Source organism: Manis javanica, chromosome 1 (genome assembly GCF_040802235.1).
Source record: "Manis javanica isolate MJ-LG chromosome 1, MJ_LKY, whole genome shotgun sequence".
NCBI classification, from domain to species: Eukaryota; Metazoa; Chordata; class Mammalia; order Pholidota; family Manidae; genus Manis; species Manis javanica.
The window spans coordinates 159,502,106-159,523,026 of record NC_133156.1 but is presented as its reverse complement, the minus strand read 5'-3'; the positions used below and the strand labels follow the sequence as shown (position 1 = coordinate 159,523,026).

General features: G+C 40.7%; 1 protein-coding gene across 45 annotated transcripts in view; it reads left to right on the top strand.

The window, feature by feature from the left end:
* The window catches only part of MAP4K4 (mitogen-activated protein kinase kinase kinase kinase 4), a 191,019-nt gene extending 170,317 nt beyond the window's left edge, over nt 1–20,702 (top strand). For 24 of the 45 annotated variants that reach the window (XM_037019969.2, XM_073239427.1, XM_073239426.1 and 21 more), the window contains 9 exons: nt 488–605; nt 922–1,092; nt 7,302–7,445; nt 10,772–10,906; nt 13,688–13,788; nt 15,813–15,962; nt 16,514–16,673; nt 17,414–17,553; nt 19,123–20,702. In XM_037019969.2, the coding sequence (XP_036875864.1) occupies nt 488–605; nt 922–1,092; nt 7,302–7,445; nt 10,772–10,906; nt 13,688–13,788; nt 15,813–15,962; nt 16,514–16,673; nt 17,414–17,553; nt 19,123–19,206 (1,203 nt within the window). In that variant the 3' untranslated portion in view covers nt 19,207–20,702. Of the gene's footprint in view, nt 1–487; nt 606–921; nt 1,093–7,301; nt 7,446–10,771; nt 10,907–13,687; nt 13,789–15,812; nt 15,987–16,513; nt 16,674–17,413; nt 17,554–19,122 lie in introns of all 45 variants that reach the window. The other 21 variants (XM_073239238.1, XM_073239453.1, XM_073239351.1 and 18 more) reach the window with 1 other exon arrangement.
* Nucleotides 20,703–20,921: the final 219 nt, after the last annotated feature.

Sequence of the window (20,921 nt, the reverse complement as noted above, 5' to 3'; positions counted from 1 at the left end):
TGGTAGCCAAAACTTCTGTAGCTTTCTGGCAAGAGGCTCACTTTAAAATAAATAGTATAAAATTAAGATTTGTCAGTATTCTATCACAGAATAATTGGACTTTTGGAGACAGGAGAGTAGATTCAGAAATTGATGAATTGAGACCAGGACATTTCAAACCTCCTTTAGGAGTTTTCATTACAATTATTTATTTACAAAAAGCTAGGAACGTGAAGTATAGATTTTGTTGGTAGCCTGCAGCATTCCTGTCTTAGATGAACAATATTTCTGAAAAGAGGTGTAGCGCCTTCAGTGGTTCAGGTTCAGCAGCCTGCACTGGGGAGTGTCATGCACATGCAGAAGTGCCCTTGAGAGCATTTTGGGGGGATGATGCTAGAGGGATGGGCTTTTGCATTGGGGAGCATTGCAGTATAGAACTGGATTGAAATGCTTTATGTTCATCTTTTTAATGTCATTTGTATTAATAAAATTGAAATTTACATTGCAGACTCAGTCCGCTAGTAGCACACTCCAGAAACACAAATCTTCCTCCTCCTTTACACCTTTTATAGACCCCAGATTACTACAGATTTCTCCGTCTAGTGGGACAACAGTGACTTCTGTGGGTAAGTAAAAGCTACCAGCAGGACAGTAGCTGGCAAACAGGACTTTGGTCTCTTTGCATTGCTTTTTCTGGTGGCTTGGGCCTGGCCGGTGGTCGTCCACAGGCTGACCTGGGATACAGAAACACCCATCTGCTCATGTTGCTTTATTTGCAACAAGCGGCATAGTCAATTTCCTTTTTCCATGTACATTTCTTACAAGTTTCTCTTGACAGAGTTAGTTAGGACAAATGAATATTTAGTTGAGGTATGGTGGGGGAGGGAAGCAGCTACAGCATTTGTATGTACTGAAAATAATTTCAAGTGTACTGTATTTCAGTGGGATTTTCCTGTGATGGAATGAGACCAGAAGCCATAAGGCAGGACCCTACCCGGAAGGGCTCAGTGGTCAATGTGAATCCCACCAACACTAGGCCACAGAGTGACACCCCAGAGATTCGTAAATACAAGAAGAGATTTAACTCTGAGATCCTGTGTGCTGCCTTATGGGGTAGGTGTCTTGCTGTTCTTCTGACACTTTCATTTTTATTCTGAAGGGTGAGCTGGTTTTAAAGAGAAGTACTCCTTTGGGAGTTTGGGATTTCTTGCAGAGTTGTTGACAGATAAGGCGGAAATGCCGCCCTCCGCGTGCTGCTCCCTGGGAACCCTGCAGGCCAAGGGGCCGCCTTCTTGCGCTTGTTTGGGCCACTGGGTGTGGCAAAGGATGCCTGATATCTGTCTCTTACATAAAAAAGAAGTTAAAAGATGAGAAAGACGTTTGGATTGGTCCATATTTATAGGGAAAATGAAGAAATGTGTTGAATTGCTTTCAATGTTTCCGTTTAACACTTTTTCTTGCTTTTTGTGACTTGGGCCTAACATGTAAATGAAGCTTTTAAAAGCAATCTGCCAGTGGCTGAGAGACTTGCGGAAGGGGGGCTGTTGAGCTGAGGATACCTGCAGGGCTTGTGTAATACACCAGGAGAGGGTATTCAGTGGAGGCTAGGGCTGCTCTGAAGCCTGCCTTTCTGTCAACCCTGGCCCATCGCCTTCTCACTCCCACAGAGAAACCCTGCTTCTGGCTGTCCCTGTATTCCAGTCCCACACTTGGCTTTTATTCTCCTCCTCCCTGAAATAGGGGCCCTGCTTCTGCTCAGCAAAGCTTGACTCCCTCGATGTTGCTGCCCGTTCATGGTTGGAGTCCACAGCATGCCCTGCCCCATATGTTCCCAGGAATGTCATCCCCAGGGACTGGGCAGCTCTCCCCGCCCCTCCCACCTGGCCCCTGGCGGCTCAGCCACACCACGCCTGTGCCCACAACCTGGGAGGCTGGTTGGTTGGGGAGCACTCACCTTCCTGGCTCCAGCTGTCCCCACTCTGCCCTGTAACCCGATACTCCTCCTGTGGGTTGCCCCTCATCAGCTGTCCCGAGGATTCGGGAAGGGTCCTCTCCACCGTTGCTGGCACACCTGCTCTCCCTTCCATTCCCTGACATCTGATTTCTGTCCCCACCCCATCACTACTGAGCACTTTACATTCTCTCAGGAACATGGGCCTTTTATTTATGAACCTCCCTGTGAAGGTCACAGTGGCCATTTGGGGGTTGGGTCAGGGACCCGGGAAAGCTGCTGGCCTGCCTGGGCACCACCCTGACTTGTGACTGTGGTTCAGTGAGTTTCGGTGACTGTGTCAGGGAGTTCAGTTTGTCATTTTCATTCATGTTAAAGCTATGTTTATATCGTCACAGGGATTACATTATATTCAATTGTAGAAAGAGTGTTAAATCTATTGATTCTTTCACAATTGGGAAGTGATTTTTATCCAGAAGGTTTGCACATGTTTTATATTCCTCTCATGTCCTACAGGGTGTTGAACCCCATTCTGTGTGCCTTACTGATTATTTTAAACTAAAATCCTTCCTTTTCCTAATTAATTTCTTCAACACCTCCATGAAGACTGGGAGAGTATCTCAGGTCTGTGTATTTAAAAATATAGTGGAACTTTCCATTTTATCATTAGGTTAAAAGAGGATTAACAGAGAGGACTTGCAGTTGGAATGTGTTTCTCTAAATCACTGTTTTTGAGTTGCCCCTTGGCTAGGGGTACATCAGTGTTGGATTTCCCTAAATTGCGTGTGGTAGTTGTCAGTTACCTTTTAGGTTAAGTTAAAAATCAAGCCTCATAAAGACTTAAACCCAGAAAAGTTAAAACTGGACAGTGAGAACTGTAGTCTGATGAGAGGAGAAAGCTCAGAGGACCCCTGAGTATTTGAAATGGTGATGCCAGGGCTCTTGTTCACAAAGCCAAAGAACGAGTTTCACAAACAGTCAAGGTAGGAGAGCAAGGTACAGGCTTTTATTTAGAGATAAAGGACAGAGCTCCCGGCTCACGCCAGGAGGGGACAAGAGAGTCTGGGGTGGTACGTTGTCTAGGGGGTTTTATAGGCAGATGAGGATTTTTTGAGAACATGAAAAAAAGCTTAGGGGTGTGGACTTACTAAGTGGTCCTAGGATATTTACAAGTAACTCGATACAAGGAACCTCCTGCTCTGTTCATTCCTCCCTGAGATACCAGCCTCTTGGTCTGGGGGCATATGAAACAGGGCCACCTGCTCAGACCCCAAGGTGGGCTGAGGCATTGTTTGCTAAAGAGTAAGTTAAGTGCAGTCTTATCTTTAAGGTGAAATCCTTCTTGCCTTTGACTGTGTTCTGGCTGGGCTTGCATGCTAAATTAGTTTGCCTGGTTTGCAAAATCACCTCATCAGATCTGAAGGAGGAAAGACAGCTCGTAGCTCTGGGCCTTTTAGCATGTTAAAGTGAATCTTATACATGATTATAAATGATTGACATGAAATAAACATGTGCTACTCTTCTTTATCTGGGGTACACCAACTGATCTCACTGAAGAATGACTCTAGAGCTGAATGTTTAACACAGAGTTTTATTAGGGGGGTTTTCTTGCATGTAGTTACATGGCTCTGACTGCAAATATCTTGCTTTTTTCCCTGAGGCCCTCACCCTACTCTGACTACACTCACGGTCCTTGTCTCAATCGTAAATTGATTCATTTACATTCTGGTGACCAGTGTCAGACAGGTTAGCCTTTTGTGTACCTTCTTAGAAAATGCTTACAGCAAGCATTCTTTTCTGATCATCTTACATAACTGGCTTTCGTTTTGTAAATTGCTTCTTATATTTTTTAATAAGACCATTTTCCTATTTTCAGTGAGCATTATTTTAACACATTTTGAATATGATTGTTTCCATTCTTATATACATAATGAATTGTCTGAACTTAACAGTGATTTGCCTATAAAATAATTTATCATAGAATTTAAAGGAAATGTTTAATCACATTATAGAACTCTTAGTCATTTTCCCCACCAACCACACCAGATTCCTGTGTGTGCAATTGCAATTCCTAGCACAGCTTATTTATAAGTTACTTATTTAGTGTATGTACAGCACAGCTAATTTACACCAGTTAGCATTATAAAATTTAATTACATCTAACAGCTGAAAGGTTTAAGAAGGGTATTTATTAAAAATTACTGCATTTTAATAATTGCATGCAACTCAAATTTTTTCACAGGCCGATAATTCCCAAGGTAGTTACTTTCCAGTAACTTCCTCTGTTCCTTTGACTGCTAGCACCTGGCACTTTACATAATCACAGTTCAGTATGTAGTGCAGAGTTAGAAGGTGGGATGTAAGTGCCAAAGTACGGCAGTTTTCATGTGTAAGAAAAGATGTTTTCAGCTTTATATTTTATTCCTTCATTCTTGTTTACTGTAAAATCTTGATTGATAATTTGAATGCTGTTTGTTTTTGGAAACCACATATAACAGGATGATTTAATAAGGTTCATATTTGGAGTGATTATTAGTAGATTCTTGACATGGATGTTTTTGTCTGCTTGATAATTGAAGATTGACCAGAACAGGAAGGGAATAGGACATGAGATGATGAAATAGAACATAAAGTGGAGCCTTTGTGAATGAGAGCTCTACCAATTAATGTTTGGCCTCTTTTCTGCAGCAAATAACTTTAAAGCTATTTAGAATTACATAGGTGTGTTGAGGGAAAACACTCAGAATAACAGCCAAATAAATTTTACATAGACAGGAAGGTAGTCATGGAAATGTGGCCAACCTCAGAAGTGAAAGCATATGCAAATGAGCGGAGCATTAAATTCTCTTAGTCTTATGATTAATATTTTTAATTTGATAGCAGTTTCTTTTTCTTAGCATTGAGTCACTAATGTGTATGATGTTTCTAATTAAAGACCTTTTCTGTTGTAAGCCTTAACAAGCATGAGCCCATGCTTGAGCTCTAGTTCAAAGCCATGTTATCTGATTAATGAAATATTGGTATTATCCATACCTGGACTGGTTATTATGTCAACATTAGTCTCAGGTAGCTGTTTAAATTTAATTGAATTAAAATAGAAAATCCAGTTTTTTGGTTACACCAGCCATACTTCAAGCATTGAGTAGCAACTTGCGGTGTTCACCACATGGAGGTCACAGTAAGGAAGGGCTCGTCCAGATGGTACATTCTCAAAGTCCTAACTGTAGGTGCTGGAAGAAGACACATGCAATTCTAATAAGCCTTTTCCTACGGTGTACAAATGAGCATGTTTTGAGGGGTTTGTTTGTTTTTAAGGATCATTCTATATGGGGAGTGAATCCTCAGGTTTTTACCATGTCCCCTAAATTTCAGAGACTTCCCTCAGATTTCCTGAAGCTGATTTGTTGCCTGCCAGGCTCTGTCAAAACTGTCTCACTAAAATCTCCTAGCTGGAAAGTCACCTGTGCTGTAGAGGGGAACGGGGCAGCTCAGCACATGGGTCTGCTCTGTGAAATGGACACTGTTTCCACAGGGCAAAACAGGGAACCCATATTTGGTGCTTGGAACCTGGTTTTTAGTAGGGACTTTTATCAGTGGACACTATTATCAGAAACTAGAGATGTCTGTTCTAATAATTCATGAGGATTTCTTTACGTGCTTTACAGTTTTTGATGACTCTGGGATGGTGGTTTGTTAGTTCAGAGCCTGCAGTGCTTCTGACTGTATTCTGCCATAATTCTGCATGTGTGTGCCTGGTGCTCTGTTAGCTTCTGAAGTTCTTATTCACATTTGAGTAGCAATGACAGTAAGTATGTATGTAAATCCCAAGTTCTACACTTTCCCCCAGGTTCCGAAAGGAGCTTCCAGTCCTCACAAGGGTTGCCTGGGTGCATACTGTCTGCATACTGTTCTCCAGGCGTTGGAGTTTCTCCTATTCAACACAAAGCTGAGAGAGGAGAGGACTGAGGGTATTTCTTGTTGCCTTCACAACTGTTCACTTGAAATTTTCTGGAAAGTTGTGTGTGTGTGTGTGTTAAGGAATCAGTGCAAACACGTGTGTGTGTGTGTGTGTGTGTGTTAAGGAATCAGTGCAAACACATGTAGTTCCCCTGGGGATATAAGGTGATTTGTGTTGCATGTTACAAAGTTATATGGGACAGGGAAGGTTTAGACCGAGCAAGCAAGTGCATTTGGGGAAGTGAGTGAATGGTGACCAGGGAGAAGTTGGCTCAAGGAGCAGAGATTTGAAAGCTGATCAAGGCTTTTGTGTGCTTTCCCACAGAGAGTGTAGTTCTTAACGATGCAGTGTGACTGCATAGGTACTGTAGGAAGATTAGGATTGTTCTGATGTGCGGTCCTGAGAGGACAGAGGGGTGCCGTTGTCTCGGCCTCAGTTAAAAACCCCTTCCGCAGCCATCAGTTATAAGGTGACCGAAGCCTGACATCGGGAGAGCGTGCAGAGGAAGGGGAAAAGGAAGGAGGCCTATGGTGCTGGTGGCTGGTGTGGCCAGTTTCATGGAACAGTTACGGGAGAGGGTGGTGCTCTCGGTAGAAACAGCAAAGGCCAAGAAACTGGTTTCAGGAGAGATTTATAGCGGGTCGGAAAGCAGGGAGGGTGGGGTATGGAGTGAGGAGCTAATGGACCTGACGTGCTCCTCCAGCAGATGGACGGCGCAGCCACCTGCATGGAGGCAGCAGGGAAGGCGCGTGGTAGCAGGGATGAAGATGGCGGAAGCCTGGCAGTGCCTTGTCAGAGGGCGGGTGCCACACGGACGCCCCCTGTTGAGTGCCCCTCAGAGACCAAGGGGCAGAGGACAGGGCGCAGTTGTTCCTTGATGCCAATGTAGGGTGGTCTGTAAGAAAACAGTGATCCAAGTGATAGAAGCCAGCGAATCAAACTTTTGAGGACTTAAGGGGGCTCCCTCTATAAAGCTCATTTCAGAAGTTTGCCTGTGAAAGTAAAGACAGATGAAGGCAGCACGAAGATTATGGTTGCAGGCGAAGCTTTGTTAAAGTGTCTAATGTGGCTCATGAGATGTAGAGCTCGTAATACCACGGAGATGATGAGCGAGATACATTCTGAGGGACTGAGGAAGAGCGGGGATCTGGCGGCTGGAGAAGGAAATCGGGACGAGGCTCGCTCACCTCCCCCTTAAGGTCCTTGTCTGGGTTTCAGTGACTACCTCCCCACTCCTCCTTCATGGTGATTTGTTGCAGTTGGTTACTTTAACCTGTGACTATTCTAAGCCTTTCTTTATGGGAATGAGTTAAGGAAACACTTTTCCAGAGAGGTGGTATTATCCTTTCCATACAACCAGGTAATTTGCCAAGCACAGTGTAAAATGTAGGCCCTTCTGTGTCTTTGAAACAGGAGTGAATTTGTTAGTGGGTACAGAGAGTGGCCTGATGCTGCTGGACAGAAGTGGTCAAGGGAAGGTATATCCTCTGATCAACCGAAGACGATTTCAGCAAATGGATGTCCTTGAAGGCTTGAATGTCTTGGTGACAATATCTGGTAAGTGTTTATTTAGTAGATCAGGATTATAGCACTGTTTAAAAACACAGTGCTTCCCAGCACTAAACTTCATTTAACTCATTTTCTGAAGTAATGTAATTAAGTGAGATAAAACTAGCATTTTACAGTAATACAATAGGAGAATGTATTCAGATGTCCACTGTCACAGTCAGACTGTCTGCAGAGCAGTCTGGAAATGCCCAGGGGTGTGCACTTAGAGCAGGTGTCTCCCACACAGTCCACATGCTGCCCTACTGCTGGTTGGGTGTAATTGGGTGCATCCAGGGTGAAGGTTGTCTGCTTCCTCCCATAGGGCTCTCATGCAAAAACAGCCATTCCTTAATGTAGTGGTTAAAGTATTGTATGATGTTCCTTCCTTATGCCAGTTAACACTGTAAGTTTCTTTTTAGAGCATTTTTCTTAGTATGAATTACATGTGTTCATTGTAGAAAGTAAGAAGCTACTGCAGAAAAGTAAGTCAGAACTAAAAAGTAAGAACATCTATTAACTTTTTTTAACCTCCAATCTTGTAAGCATATGCACACTCAGAACGCTTAACAGGAGAAAATCTGTACAAAAGTGGGCATGCACTATTTGAGGCTTAGAGAATACGCAAGAATAATGTGACAGCACATACTGACTGGCTAGTTCTAACATGTTGAATGCACTGTTGTATGTATAGTTAGCATCCCCCTCCATGTCCAGCCTCCAGGCCACCAGTGGTAACCACTGCCCAGAGGGAGAGTGTATTCTATCCCTTTCTGTTTGTCCAAACCATGTGGCCTGCTCTTCCTGTGTTATTAAACACTCCTCCAAGATACCCATTTCACACGGTTACAGAATGTTCTTTGCATAGATGTACTAAAATGTATTTATAATTAGGTTGTATTGTTTTTCTATTTTTGAGTTTGAAGAGCTCCTTGTGTATTTTAGGTACAAGTATTTTATCAAGATAAGTGTTTTGCAAATCCTTCCTTCCAGGCTGGGGCTTGTCTGTGTATTAACAGTGTCTTTGGCAGAACAGAAGTTTTTCATTTAGTGAAGTCTAACTTAGCAGTGTTTTTTTAACACCAAATGCGTGACCTAATAAAGTACTGAGGAGATTGTACCTAATTCTCCTCCTATGTTAATACCTCCTAGAAGCTTGTAGCTTTGCGTTTCATATTTAGGTCTATGACCCATTTTGAGTTTACTTTTGTGCAAGTTTTTAAAGCATCTGTGTAAATTCACTCTTTTTTTTTTCTCATGTGGATGTCCAGTTCTAGCAACATTGGTTGACTAGACTCTCCTTTCTCCATTCAAATTGCCTCAGTTTCTTTGTCCAAGTAGTTCATTATACCTCTTTGTGGGCCAATTTTCAGGTCTTTATTTTGTTCCTTTGATCTATTTGTCTCTTATTTTGTTAATACCACACCATCTTGATTACTATAGCTTTGTAGTAAATCTTGAAGTTGGATAGTGTCAGTCTTCCACATTGTTCTTATTCAATAATGTGTTGGCTGTTACAGTTCTTCTGCCTTTCCATATAAACTTTAGAATCAGTTTATCAATATTCACAAAATAACTTGCTAGGAATTTGATTAGGATTGCATTGACTTTATAAGTCAAGTTGGGTAGAACTGACAACAATATTGAGTCTTCTTATCCATGATCATTGAATATCTCCATTTATGTAGATCTCCTTTGATTTCTTTCTTTAGAATTTTGTAGTTTTCTTTATAGAGATCTTGTATAGAACTATTTTGTTAGAGTTTAAACTGTTTTTTAAAATTTCCAATTGCTTGTTTCAAGTATATAGATAGGAAAGTGAATGGATGACTATTGTATATTAACCTTGTATCTTCCAGCCTTGCTATAATCACTTACTAGTTCCAGGAGCGCTTTTTTTGCCAGTTCTTCAGCATTTTCTACCTAGACAATAGTATCTTATGTAAACAAAGATAATTTTATTTCTTCCTTCCAATCTGTATGCCTTCTATTTCCTTTCCTGTCTTACTGCATTAGCTAGCACATCCAGTATGATGTTTAAGGTAAGTGGTGAGAAGGGGACGTCCTTCCCTTGTTCCTGATCTTAAAAGAGGAAAGTTACCTAGTTTCTCATCATTACATAGGATTTTAGCTGTAAGTTGTGTGTAGTTGTTTCTTATCAAATTGAGGCAGTTCTCTTGAGAGGTTTTATCATGAAAAGGGTGCTAAGTTTTGTCAAATGCTTTTTCTGCATCTATTGATACAATCATGATTTTTCTTTAGTTTGTTGATGTGTCTGGCTTCATCTGCTCAACATTGTTTTTATTGTTGCTTATAGCTATAGTTTATTCCTCTTTATTCTTATGTATGACTGTCCCACAATTTGGTTACGCATTCTGCTGTTGATAGACAGTTGTATTTACCTGTTGGGGCTATTATGAACAATGCTGCCGTGACCATTGTCTTCTTCATATATATGGGGGTTCATACACACACGTTTGTATTAAGAGAAATTAATTACCTGTTAAAAAGTAAGGTGTACATATATATCCTACTTTTATAGATAATGCTAAGCTTTTTAAAATGGTTTTCAGTTTACAACACTAGTTACTAAAGTTTCTAGTTACTCCACATGGTCCCTACTTTCAGTCTATTACTTTTCAATTCTCAGTCCTCTGATCGGTGTATGAAATTGTATCTCTATGGTTTTAATGTGCATTCACTACTGACTGTTGAGAGCAAGTACCTTTTCGCGAATCTGTGAGATTACTATTTTTGCGGTCTAGTTAGTTGCTTGCTCCATTGTTTGTTGCATTCCCTCTCTTCTAATTGATGTATAGGAATTCTTTACACATTCTGGATGTAAGTCCGTTGTCAGTTCTGAAGATGCACACATCTCTAATTTACAGCTTGCTTTTTGCTGGGTTTGAGTCCCTGTATTGGGTTATTTATTCAACCCTTTGTGCTGTCAAATGGGCAGTAATAGCTACTCTGGAGAGTTTTGAAAATCAGATGACATAATGAAATGTGAAAGCATCTTACAAGCTCTATCAGTTATATTGTTGTGCATATGTTTGTATTATTTTGTGCTTTATTGATACAGTTTCATCTACATAAATGTGAGTTCTTTATTTTTCTAAAATCTTTCCCTCTAACTCAGGCCTACACATGGTGATAATTCTGTAGGGGTTTCAAAAGTCCCTCTGAATAGCTTGAATTGAGTTTCTTGTAAAACTGATAGAGAATGGTTCTCTTAAGGGGATTATACTTACTGTTTTTTGAAATTCTTTTGGTTACTATTGTTACTAATGATACCTACTTTTGAATATGCATGTAAAATACTTATTTTATTTTGCTAGGCAAAAAGGACAAGTTACGTGTCTACTATTTGTCCTGGTTAAGAAATAAAATACTTCACAATGATCCAGAAGTTGAGAAGAAGCAGGGGTGGACAACCGTAGGGGATTTGGAAGGATGTGTACACTATAAAGTTGGTAAGTTCCAGGAGGGTCCTAAGGATTTTGTTTTTCCAGGGATTAATTCATGTTCCATTTAAAATTCACATGTTCTTTGGAGCTTTGAATAATTTACAATTCATGTGTTCATTGAGGCTTTTAATAATCTTGTTTCTACACATAGTTCATTTCTATTATTTCATTTCTGCAGCATCTTCCGTCTCTGAAGTGGTGCACCTTGAAGCATAATATAGTTCATTCATTCCTACTGCTCCCTCTGACCTTTGTCCATCTCATCCTCTCCGTTAGTCTTGTAAGAAAGTTGTTTGATCCTTCTCTGACAGTCTACATCCTTCTTTGTAGGAGTGGTTCATAATAACTCCTCTCAGGAAGGTGGTTACCAAAGGAAAGCCACCCGATCCAAATCCTTCCTTGTGCTACAGGCTTATTCTCCATTTAGAGGACTGTGGGTCTCGGGTGGTCACTGACAGAATGCTTGCCCAAAGAGCTGTGGCTTGTCATTTCGAATTAAGTGCACTGTGTAGAGCTACTATGCTTCTTAGTAGTAAATAGGTCTAGCTGGTCTATCAGTGTTCGTGGCAACTAACTGTGTTTTTTTCTTCTTGGCATATATGCCATAGTTCTCATGAAATGAAATTTCACAAGAACAAAATGAAAAGAAATTTGTGTGTGAGAAAATGTTAAAATACTGGTACTAATATTGGAGGTCAAGGGGAAATAATGGAGCTAAGACAAATTAAAGTTTTATTGAAGAGATGATATATTTTAATAGAATTTAAAATAGGAAATTGAGAAAATAACAAATGGGCCTGTATATACACCAAAGACTGATTAACATAAGGGGTTCATTGAATGTTGATTTCTGCTTATGTTTTCTTTTTTTTCTATGTTCATAAAGTGCAGTTGACCCTTGAACAACTCAGGGTTCCCCCCCGCCACTGAAATGCACAGTCAGGAATCTGTGTGTGATTTTCGACTCCCCTAAAACTTGAATAGCTTTCTGCTGGCTGGAAGCCTAACCAATAACATGGTCAGGCACATGTTTGGTATATTACATGTATTATATGCTGTATTCTTAAAATAAGCTAGAGAAAACTTTTTTCAAAATTGTTGAAATCTCCAAAAACTTTTCCAGTATATATTGAAAAAAATCTGCATATAAGTGGACCCATGCAGTTCAAACCCATGTTGCTCAAGGGTCATTTACAGTCAGTTTCTCTGTTCCCAGGAATACTATATATAATCTTTGACCTTGTCTTGTTTATGTAATCTGTCCACAACACTCACCTCATTGTTTAATATAATTGCAGGGCCATCCTAATATTGGGATGATTCTGAGTGAAACTGGAAAACAGTATTATCTCTTGGTTTAGATTTTGGGATTAAAATTTTTTCTGTGTGTTTATGTGAAATAGTTTTGTGTGTTGAGATGTAACCAAAATCATCAAAGGACATATTTAATGTAACAGCTCCTGGCAGCTGAAATGTACATGAATAGATTGTCCTACAGGGGGAACTAGAGGCAAATATGTTAGAATGTTACTGGGCTTTTCATCAGAACAAAACAGTCCTCGGCCCCGCCATTCTTGGAGAATGAGTTACAAATGTTTTCTGGAGATACGAGTGTATAATACCATGCATTTGTTACCTTTGCATTTAAGGAAATCCTAGTTTATCAAGAACTGGGCTGTATAGTATGGTTCTATCAAGAACAGGGAGCTATTTAAATTTATACTTCAGTTAATTAACATGAAATAAATTGGAAAAGTTAGTTCCTCGGTGACTCTAGTACATTCCAAGTGCCCAGTAGCTACGTGCAACTAGTGGCTATCATATCACAGATAGAGATTACAGTATAGATAAAAAATCTTTCCAGTATTGCAGAAAATTCTATTAAACAGCACTGTTTTGGACAACCTTTTATCCTTGTGACTTAACATTAATGTCTGATTTATTGAATAGTGACAATACATGGAATTTAACAAGTAGAGTTAGGGTCACAGGCCATTTCTCACGTACAGAGGAAGAGTCAGGTAGTACTTTGATATTAGATAGCAAAGAAACTGGTCGGTCTGCACAGACCAGTAAGTTGTGTCTGGTCAGGACCCCTCAAGAGTATGTGTTTCTAAGCAGAGTTGCCTGGTCATAAGAATCGAAACAGCCGTGCAAAGGAGGCATGTTTGCTTATCTATTATATATGGGGTGAAGAGAGGTTTCCTTTACTCTTGCTCTTTTGATACAGAATCCTCACCTCTGAGGATGAGTAACTGGTTTGAAGTGATACCTGGTCCTTGTACACAGAAACAGACAGACTTCAAACTGAGCTGATGAGTATTTTGACACAGCCTTCTGTGTTCCCCAGTCTGTAAGCCCCATGTAGGACACGCTGCTAGTCCTGCCACATGGAAGATCTTGTATAATTTGGGAGCCTCAAAGCTGATGAATCTCTTTATCCTTTGGAAATAGTGCTAAGCCCTTGAGGCTTTAGGGGGTGCTGTGTGTGGCACTGCCCTTGATTACTGAGTTCTCGCAGTCTGGTAGGCCAGGAGCCCTGGTGACAGCACTTGTTGACAGTAACCCAGGTATTGGAGTTGAGTCCAACACAACATCAAGAAAGATGGGAACAGCATGAGTTACACATTGAAGAATTGGAAAAGGAAACTGTGAAACTTGTTTTCAACAGTTTTCTCCTGTTGGTTTGGATGAATCTAGAAGGCATTTTATATACTTTACAGGAAACACCTAAATAGATTTAGAGTTCATGTTGATACTGACCTGTGTTCTTGTTTGTTTTTTCAGTAAAATATGAAAGAATCAAATTTCTGGTAATTGCTCTGAAGAGTTCTGTGGAAGTCTATGCATGGGCACCCAAGCCATATCACAAATTTATGGCCTTTAAGGTAACAGCTTAAGTGTACTCCAAAGTAGAGTCAGACCTGCATGCTGTGACCAAGAGCCAGGGAATGAGTTAAAAAAAAACCTTGCATACTTGAGGCGGGTTGTTTGAAAGCTATGTACTAACACTGTGTAACTTTACCAGAGAGAGGGCAGACATTTTGATCAATATACCAATTTGGTAATAGAGGAAAAGACAAAATAACCCCACCTCCATTTAAAAAGCAGACCGTGACCTTGTAACTAAAGTCATGGTTGTGTATAAAGATGTAGATGAATTTTTGATAACAAAAAAGTATCCATCCAATAGTAGGCAGCCTTCAGGTAATTCAGAAGAGTACTAATTAAGAATTAAATGACAGAAACTCTTAATGATATAAGGAGTAAGGTGTATTATATGTTAAATAGGAAAAGTAAGTTAAAAAATCTGTATACTATGCCATTTTTGTTTAAAAAATCTATAGTAAAATATGTTATTTTGTGGGCATTTTTAATATTTTTTATAATTCTAGAGTTTGCACTAAATACAAATTTATGAAATTCTTAATTAAAAATAATTTTTAACAAAGAACTAAAGAGCTTTCTGACTTCATAGTACATTCAAGAATAATCGTTAAGAGTATCACAGCTAAAAGCGAAGCGTATTTATAGTTTTGTTACACATTTTTTTGAAAAAACAAAACAGTAATATAAGAAATCTTACTAAGTAACTTAGAACAGCATTTTGAAAAGGAATAGTTACTTAAAAATTTTATAAGATTCTGGTTTCACCTGCAAAGCCACCCTGTACCTTTATAATGAGACAAGCCCTTAAAACCTATGGCATTCTTTTTTTTTTTTGAGAGGGCATCTCTCATACTTATTGATCAAATGGTTGTTAACAATAATAAAATTCTGTATAGGGGGGTCAATGCTCAATGCACAATCATTAATCCATCTCAAGCCTACTTCTCGTCAGTCTCCAGTCTTCTGAAGCATAACGAACAAGTTCTTACATAGTGAATAAGTTCTTACATGGTGAACAGTACAAGGGCATTCATCACAGAAACTTTCGTGAACCTGGCATTCTTGTCACATCTTTTCCTCAGTGTATGACATTAGATATTATAAATACCTTAACATCATTACTAATACTAGACACAAAACCATAAGCATAGCCCTTGGGGCTGTTTTAGTGCAATTAATTAAGAATTATTCATCCAAAATGATTCTATACTAATTTTTTTAAATGTTTGATGTGTTTTATTAAAGGTAAGCTTCAATTGTTTGGAAAACTGACATGTCAAACATGTCAGTTGGCTTGTTGTTAATTGCTTGTTGGCTTGATTCCCCAGTAGAGCAGAATAAATTAGGTTACCAAATTTACTAAAAATGTAAGTGTGCATATTACTAAGAAAGTAATTAGTTGTAAAATTTCAACTGTCTTCTGAGATCTGGTCTTAATATTCTGTATGTGCTAGGTACTGTACTAGTTGCTTTTATAAATATCATACTTAAATCGATTTCATGAGCTGTAGGCATTGATACAGTGAAGAACTGAGGCCATCCAGGCTAGTATAGTAACTGCAGCTTTTCATCACTGTCCTAGTCAGAATTAAAACAGAAGTCTGTGTAGCTCAAGTAGTGGCTGTGGTGAGCATACTGATGAAACTCTCACGTGTACTCCTGCATCTCCTCTTCTTCTCCCTTGTCTGCATTTGCATAGTACATTCCAGAAAATCCTGATTATTTCACTTCAGTTTTCTCACCAAGACAAATAGTAGAACAGTAAGTGACAGAGCAGAATTCTTGGGCTGGGTGGGCAGATATGAGACATGGCTTCTGGAAGAAGTGTCTTCCAGGTGCTGACGAACCGACAGAACTGTAGTAAACTACAAACTCATTTTGTCAAGCACTTCTGCGTATGGTGGTTTTTGGGCAGCTCAGTAATTACACAGTTGAGTACCCTGGCTCTGGACTGTCTAATTTGATCTGTTAGAAATCAGTTTTACTAGTCTTACTGCTTTCTCTCTTGATTGCTTCTTTGTAGTCATTTGGAGAATTGGTACATAAGCCATTACTGGTGGATCTCACTGTGGAGGAAGGCCAGAGGTTGAAAGTGATCTATGGATCCTGTGCTGGATTCCATGCTGTTGATGTGGATTCAGGATCAGTCTATGACATTTATCTACCAACACACGTAAGAAAGAGCCCACACTCTATGGTTGGTTGACTGGCTTCATTTTGTTTTGACTTTTTCTTTACTCTGCTTAGTGAACTAACACAAGCAGGGACTCCTCACTTCCTCTTGGTGAGGGGTGAGTATTTAAGTGATGGGCCATTTTCAGTAGCTCCATGTTCTGAGACAAGTGGAAATCCACTCTCCTGGCTCTGTGAGGCCCTCCTGAGAACCTCTTAGCCCTGGCTTTGACTAACATGGGATGGACTGGGGGCATTTGCTGGTAGTCCGAACATCCCTGGGTTGGGAATGGTCTGAGGAACATGATTTAATGGAACCTGCAATGCAGATGTGTTCCGGGGCCTCAGGAAATGTGTCTAATAGAGTGTATGACTTGTAAAAGGTAGACTTTGGGGGTATATGTCACATGGGTTTTCCAAAATGTTATCCAGTTGCTGCATTTATCACCAGGAATAGGAACCAGCGCGTTCACCCAGACAGTCTTAGTGAGCATTTTGTAGGGATAGAAATAGCCGCAAACATGCCTCTTGTGCTTCATTCCTCTTGTCTAGATCCAGTGTAGCATCAAACCCCATGCAATCATCATCCTCCCCAACACAGATGGAATGGAGCTTCTGGTGTGCTATGAAGATGAAGGGGTTTATGTGAACACCTATGGACGCATCACCAAGGATGTGGTTCTGCAGTGGGGAGAGATGCCAACGTCTGTAGGTACGGACCACTCAGAGGAGACAGTTGTGAAAGTGGCGCTTACTCTTAACACCACATACATTTCATTATGCTAATTTTACATGTCCGGACCTTTTAGCCATTTTAACAGAGTGGTTGACAACAGATGGTGTAAAGTTATTATATGGTAGACCAAGACTGGTCATAGTCTACTTTAAAACAAAACCCAAGTAATTATTTAATACTTTTTAAAACTCTGTCATTCACAGTCCTTCATTTATTTACGACATCCAGGGAAAATAAAATAGATGTTGTTTTGACTGAGTTATGGACAGAGAAGGGCTAGTGATTTGCTCTTCCGAGGGGCAGAGCCACACCAGAAACACAGCCTCTCAGACTGCTGGTGTGCATTTAGGAGGACAGGCTGATGTCTGAAATTTCATGGCGTATAAGTGTACATCCCAAATTATTTATCTCTACTTGTCATTCCTTCTGCCTACCTTAACCTCATAACTGGTTTGAGGACAATATGAGTGCTTGGGTATAAACTCAGGGGGTCATTGCTCAAGGTAAGCATGAGATGCCTCCAGGGAATTGACAGATTCAACCATGGGTTCAGATGACCACTTCCCAGGATAGACCACAAGGTTACATCGGCAGAGTTCCTTAGAAACAAAAATCTTGCTAGACATTTAGGGTGTGTGTGTGTGTGTATGCCATATAACCGGCACCTTTTTACAACTATTGACTTAATTTTAACATGTATTTCTCCCTTCAAAAAGCATATATTCGATCCAATCAGACGATGGGCTGGGGAGAAAAGGCCATAGAGATCCGATCTGTGGAAACTGGACACTTGGATGGTGTGTTTATGCACAAAAGGGCTCAAAGACTAAAATTCTTATGTGAACGCAATGACAAGGTAATGGTTTCCTGATAGATACCTTTTAGTTGTTACTGCCTTTAGCAGTGACTTATTTTCCATGGAATTTGGGGAAGCCTTTCTTTGGAATTTTGATAGATTCTGAAGTAAATTCAACAAGGAACTTTTTAGTAGTAACTTTTGAGACCCGTTTGTGGGGGTTGCGGTCTCCTTTATTTTGTTTTTGCCATGATGGGATAGACATACTTATCTGCAGGATGACCATGTGTTGGATTTCATTCTGAGCTCCATTGGGTGACCTATCTAGGCTCTGTCTGCTTTAGGGGGCCAGCTTAGACAGGTGGGATTCTTTTGTGAAGAGGAGGAGGCCACAGTGCAGTGTTGAGTTAGGGGAACAGTTCCCTCTCCCCTGACGTCTCTGAGAAAGACCACTCATTAGTCTGCCCTTTGAGTAGTGACCTAACCTGATGGTTTGCATGTCAGATATGCCCAACAGGGTAAGTTGTTTTCTGCAGAAGCACGAGCACCTCCAGCAGCTGAGACTTCAGGGCATCAAAGTCCCAGTTAAAACCTTTGTTTTTCAACACTGGTCACATCCTTGTCTTTTCCAGGGTCCACTCCCTCCCCAGGGCTCCCTCCCAAAACCAGCCTTGGAGTGGAGCAGGCAGATGTCCGAGGGTAGTTGACCCATCTGGCCTCCTTTGGGGACATCGAGGGTCTTCACCAAGCCCAACTTTTCTCCATTTGGATGTAAATATGTCTGATTGCCTGAGGCAGCTCACTGCAGTCTTTGAAACTTGCCTTTTAAGAACATTTCCACTTCTTGCATCACTTAAAATACATTAAACTTCTTAGTAGCCAGCTTACAAGTTGACTGCAGTTGGTCCCCCGGTGTGCACAGCTACATACCCAGCACGGCAGTCACAGCACCGCCTCTCCAGCAGACCCATAGCTCATTGGCTAATGCAGTTAACATTTTTATTCTTACATAGTATCTCCCAAATCTTCACTTTGAAAATCCATACAACCTTAGGCCTAATCCAGGGTTTTTCTATCTTTTTGGCTCATGTTTTCCTAGGTATATTCAACGCAGCCATAACTGATAGTCTATTTTTATTCATGATGTCATATCCCATAAGTTTATTAATAAAAAGCACAAAAGTAAATTATATTTCTTTGATTATAGAATCCTGTGAAATAACTAGTAATATTTTAGCTTAATTTCCTAAAAGAGAAAAATCAGGTTATTGAGGAATCCTCCCTATTTACTGCTCACTGGGTTTTCCAAACACATTTATCGTTTGGGTGTTATAAGCAGTGGGGGTAAAAAGAAATAATGCAGTTTCAGAAATACCCATTTTTCTCTTGAGGTCTCATAGTAAAGCTGTGTATGAGGAGTTAAATTAACTTAGCCTTCTTAGTTGTGATAACTGTTTATAGATGGTCACTCTTACAAATGATAAGTTGGCATGGTTGCAGATTTGATGTGAAGGCGTCTTCGGGGTGCCCAAGTCGCCGTGGCTCTGGTGACCACCCGGGGCGCGTGTCTGCCCAGTGTGCATGGTGTGCACGCAGTAAATACATCCCCTTCTTCTCTTGCTCTCACAGGTGTTCTTTGCCTCTGTGCGGTCTGGCGGCAGCAGTCAGGTCTATTTCATGACGTTAGGCAGGACTTCTCTTCTGAGCTGGTAGAAGCAGTGCGGTGAGGATTGCCGGCCCCCAGAGTCTTCAGGACCCCGAGAACTTGGAATTCCTTGCAACTGGAGCTCAGCTGCGCCGGTGCAGGACAGCTGTGTGCGTGCGCGGACACCGCGTGTGGGGTTCTTTTCCCCTTCCTTCCCGCTCCTCTCCTACCAGTTTACCCCCATTCTCTTCGTTTCCTTACTCAAAAATAAATCAAGGCTGCAATGCAGCTGGTGCTGTTCAGATTCTACCATCAGGTGCTATCAGTGTTTGGGATCGAGCATCAGACCAGAAGCAAACACGTTTCCTTCAGCTCCAGAATTCCTTGTCCCTGAATGACTCTGTCTGTGGGTGTCTGAAGGTGGAGACGATGAACATGCTGTTGGTTTTATCAAGTGGGCACAGGTGGTGTGAAGTATCGGGCTAACCAGCAGTTTGCTGCAGCAGAGAGATTTAATATAGTACCATTAACAATGTATTTAATTGACATTTCCTTTTTGTAATGTGACAATTTGTGGACAAAGAAGAAGGTGCAGGTTTAAGAAGTTACTATTTATAAAATGTGAAAAACAGTTACTAGGAGAACTTTTTTGTGGGTGGGGGGTGGGGTGGGCTAAGAGGGGTCCCGTTTTGTTTTTTCTGAGGTATGTTTTTTTTGGCTTGGCTTGGCCAAGAACCCAGTCATTTTTTTGTGTACCAGGTTTTGCCCAAATCCTGTGCAGATGGTTCTTTAAAAAAAAAAAAAGAAAAGAAAAAATGTGTGCATTTGTATAATGGCCAGAACTTCGTTGAGTGACAGTATTAGCACTGCCTCAGTTCAAGGTTTAATTTTTGTTTAAACCTAGAAGTGTGACAACACTTAGACCACCGTCTGCACTTACGAAAAAAAAAAAACTTCAACCACGTTTATTGTTTTGCCTACCTCATTGTTTTTAATGCATTAAGAGGTGGTTTAGTTTATATGTTTTTTGGAGGAAAACATTAATGTTTAATTTAATCTTAGTACCAAAACTGTCAGATTGAAGTTTGACTTACTTCATCACAGGTGTCCGTAGGCACAAGAGAAATTGTCCCTGAAGAAGAGAAGTAGCCAGTGGCTTTACCATGCTTACTGATGCATCTGTTTTCTACAGAGCGCTTCATTTCACCAAGTTGACCATTAGTGGTTGGTGGGCGATTCTGCCCCACAGCACACGGGGCCTCCTTGTTGTCAGTCAGGGGTTTGGCGGCAGACGGGGGTCATACTAGAGTAGTCATACACAATGTCCAGTGTTGCAGGAACCTGCTCTTGGGGGCGGGGGTAGTTTCCTTTTCTAAAATGCAGTGCACTAAAACCGTTTTGAGAATGTAGTTAATCCTGCTGCTTCATAAGCCGGGGTCTTCTGCATTTCAGGTGTCATATCAAAGCCCTGGCTTTTCTCGGTCTCACTTGTTCTCTGTTTTTTAAACCAGTTTTACTTTATGAATATGTTCATGACATTTGTAATAAATGTCTTGGGTAATAATTTGTTTCATGGCTCCATGGTTGCTCGATTCCTGGGAGGATGGTAGTCTCGGTAAAAGAGCAGTGTTCAGTGTGGCGGTCCTGCTCTTCCTCTGCAACGGGAATACAGTGTGATGGCGGCTTCAAACTTTGCTCCCAAACAGGCTTAATTCTCCCTTGTGGTTAATTTTCTTTTATAACACGAAAATGGGGGTTTTTCCTCCTGAAAACATAACGTCAC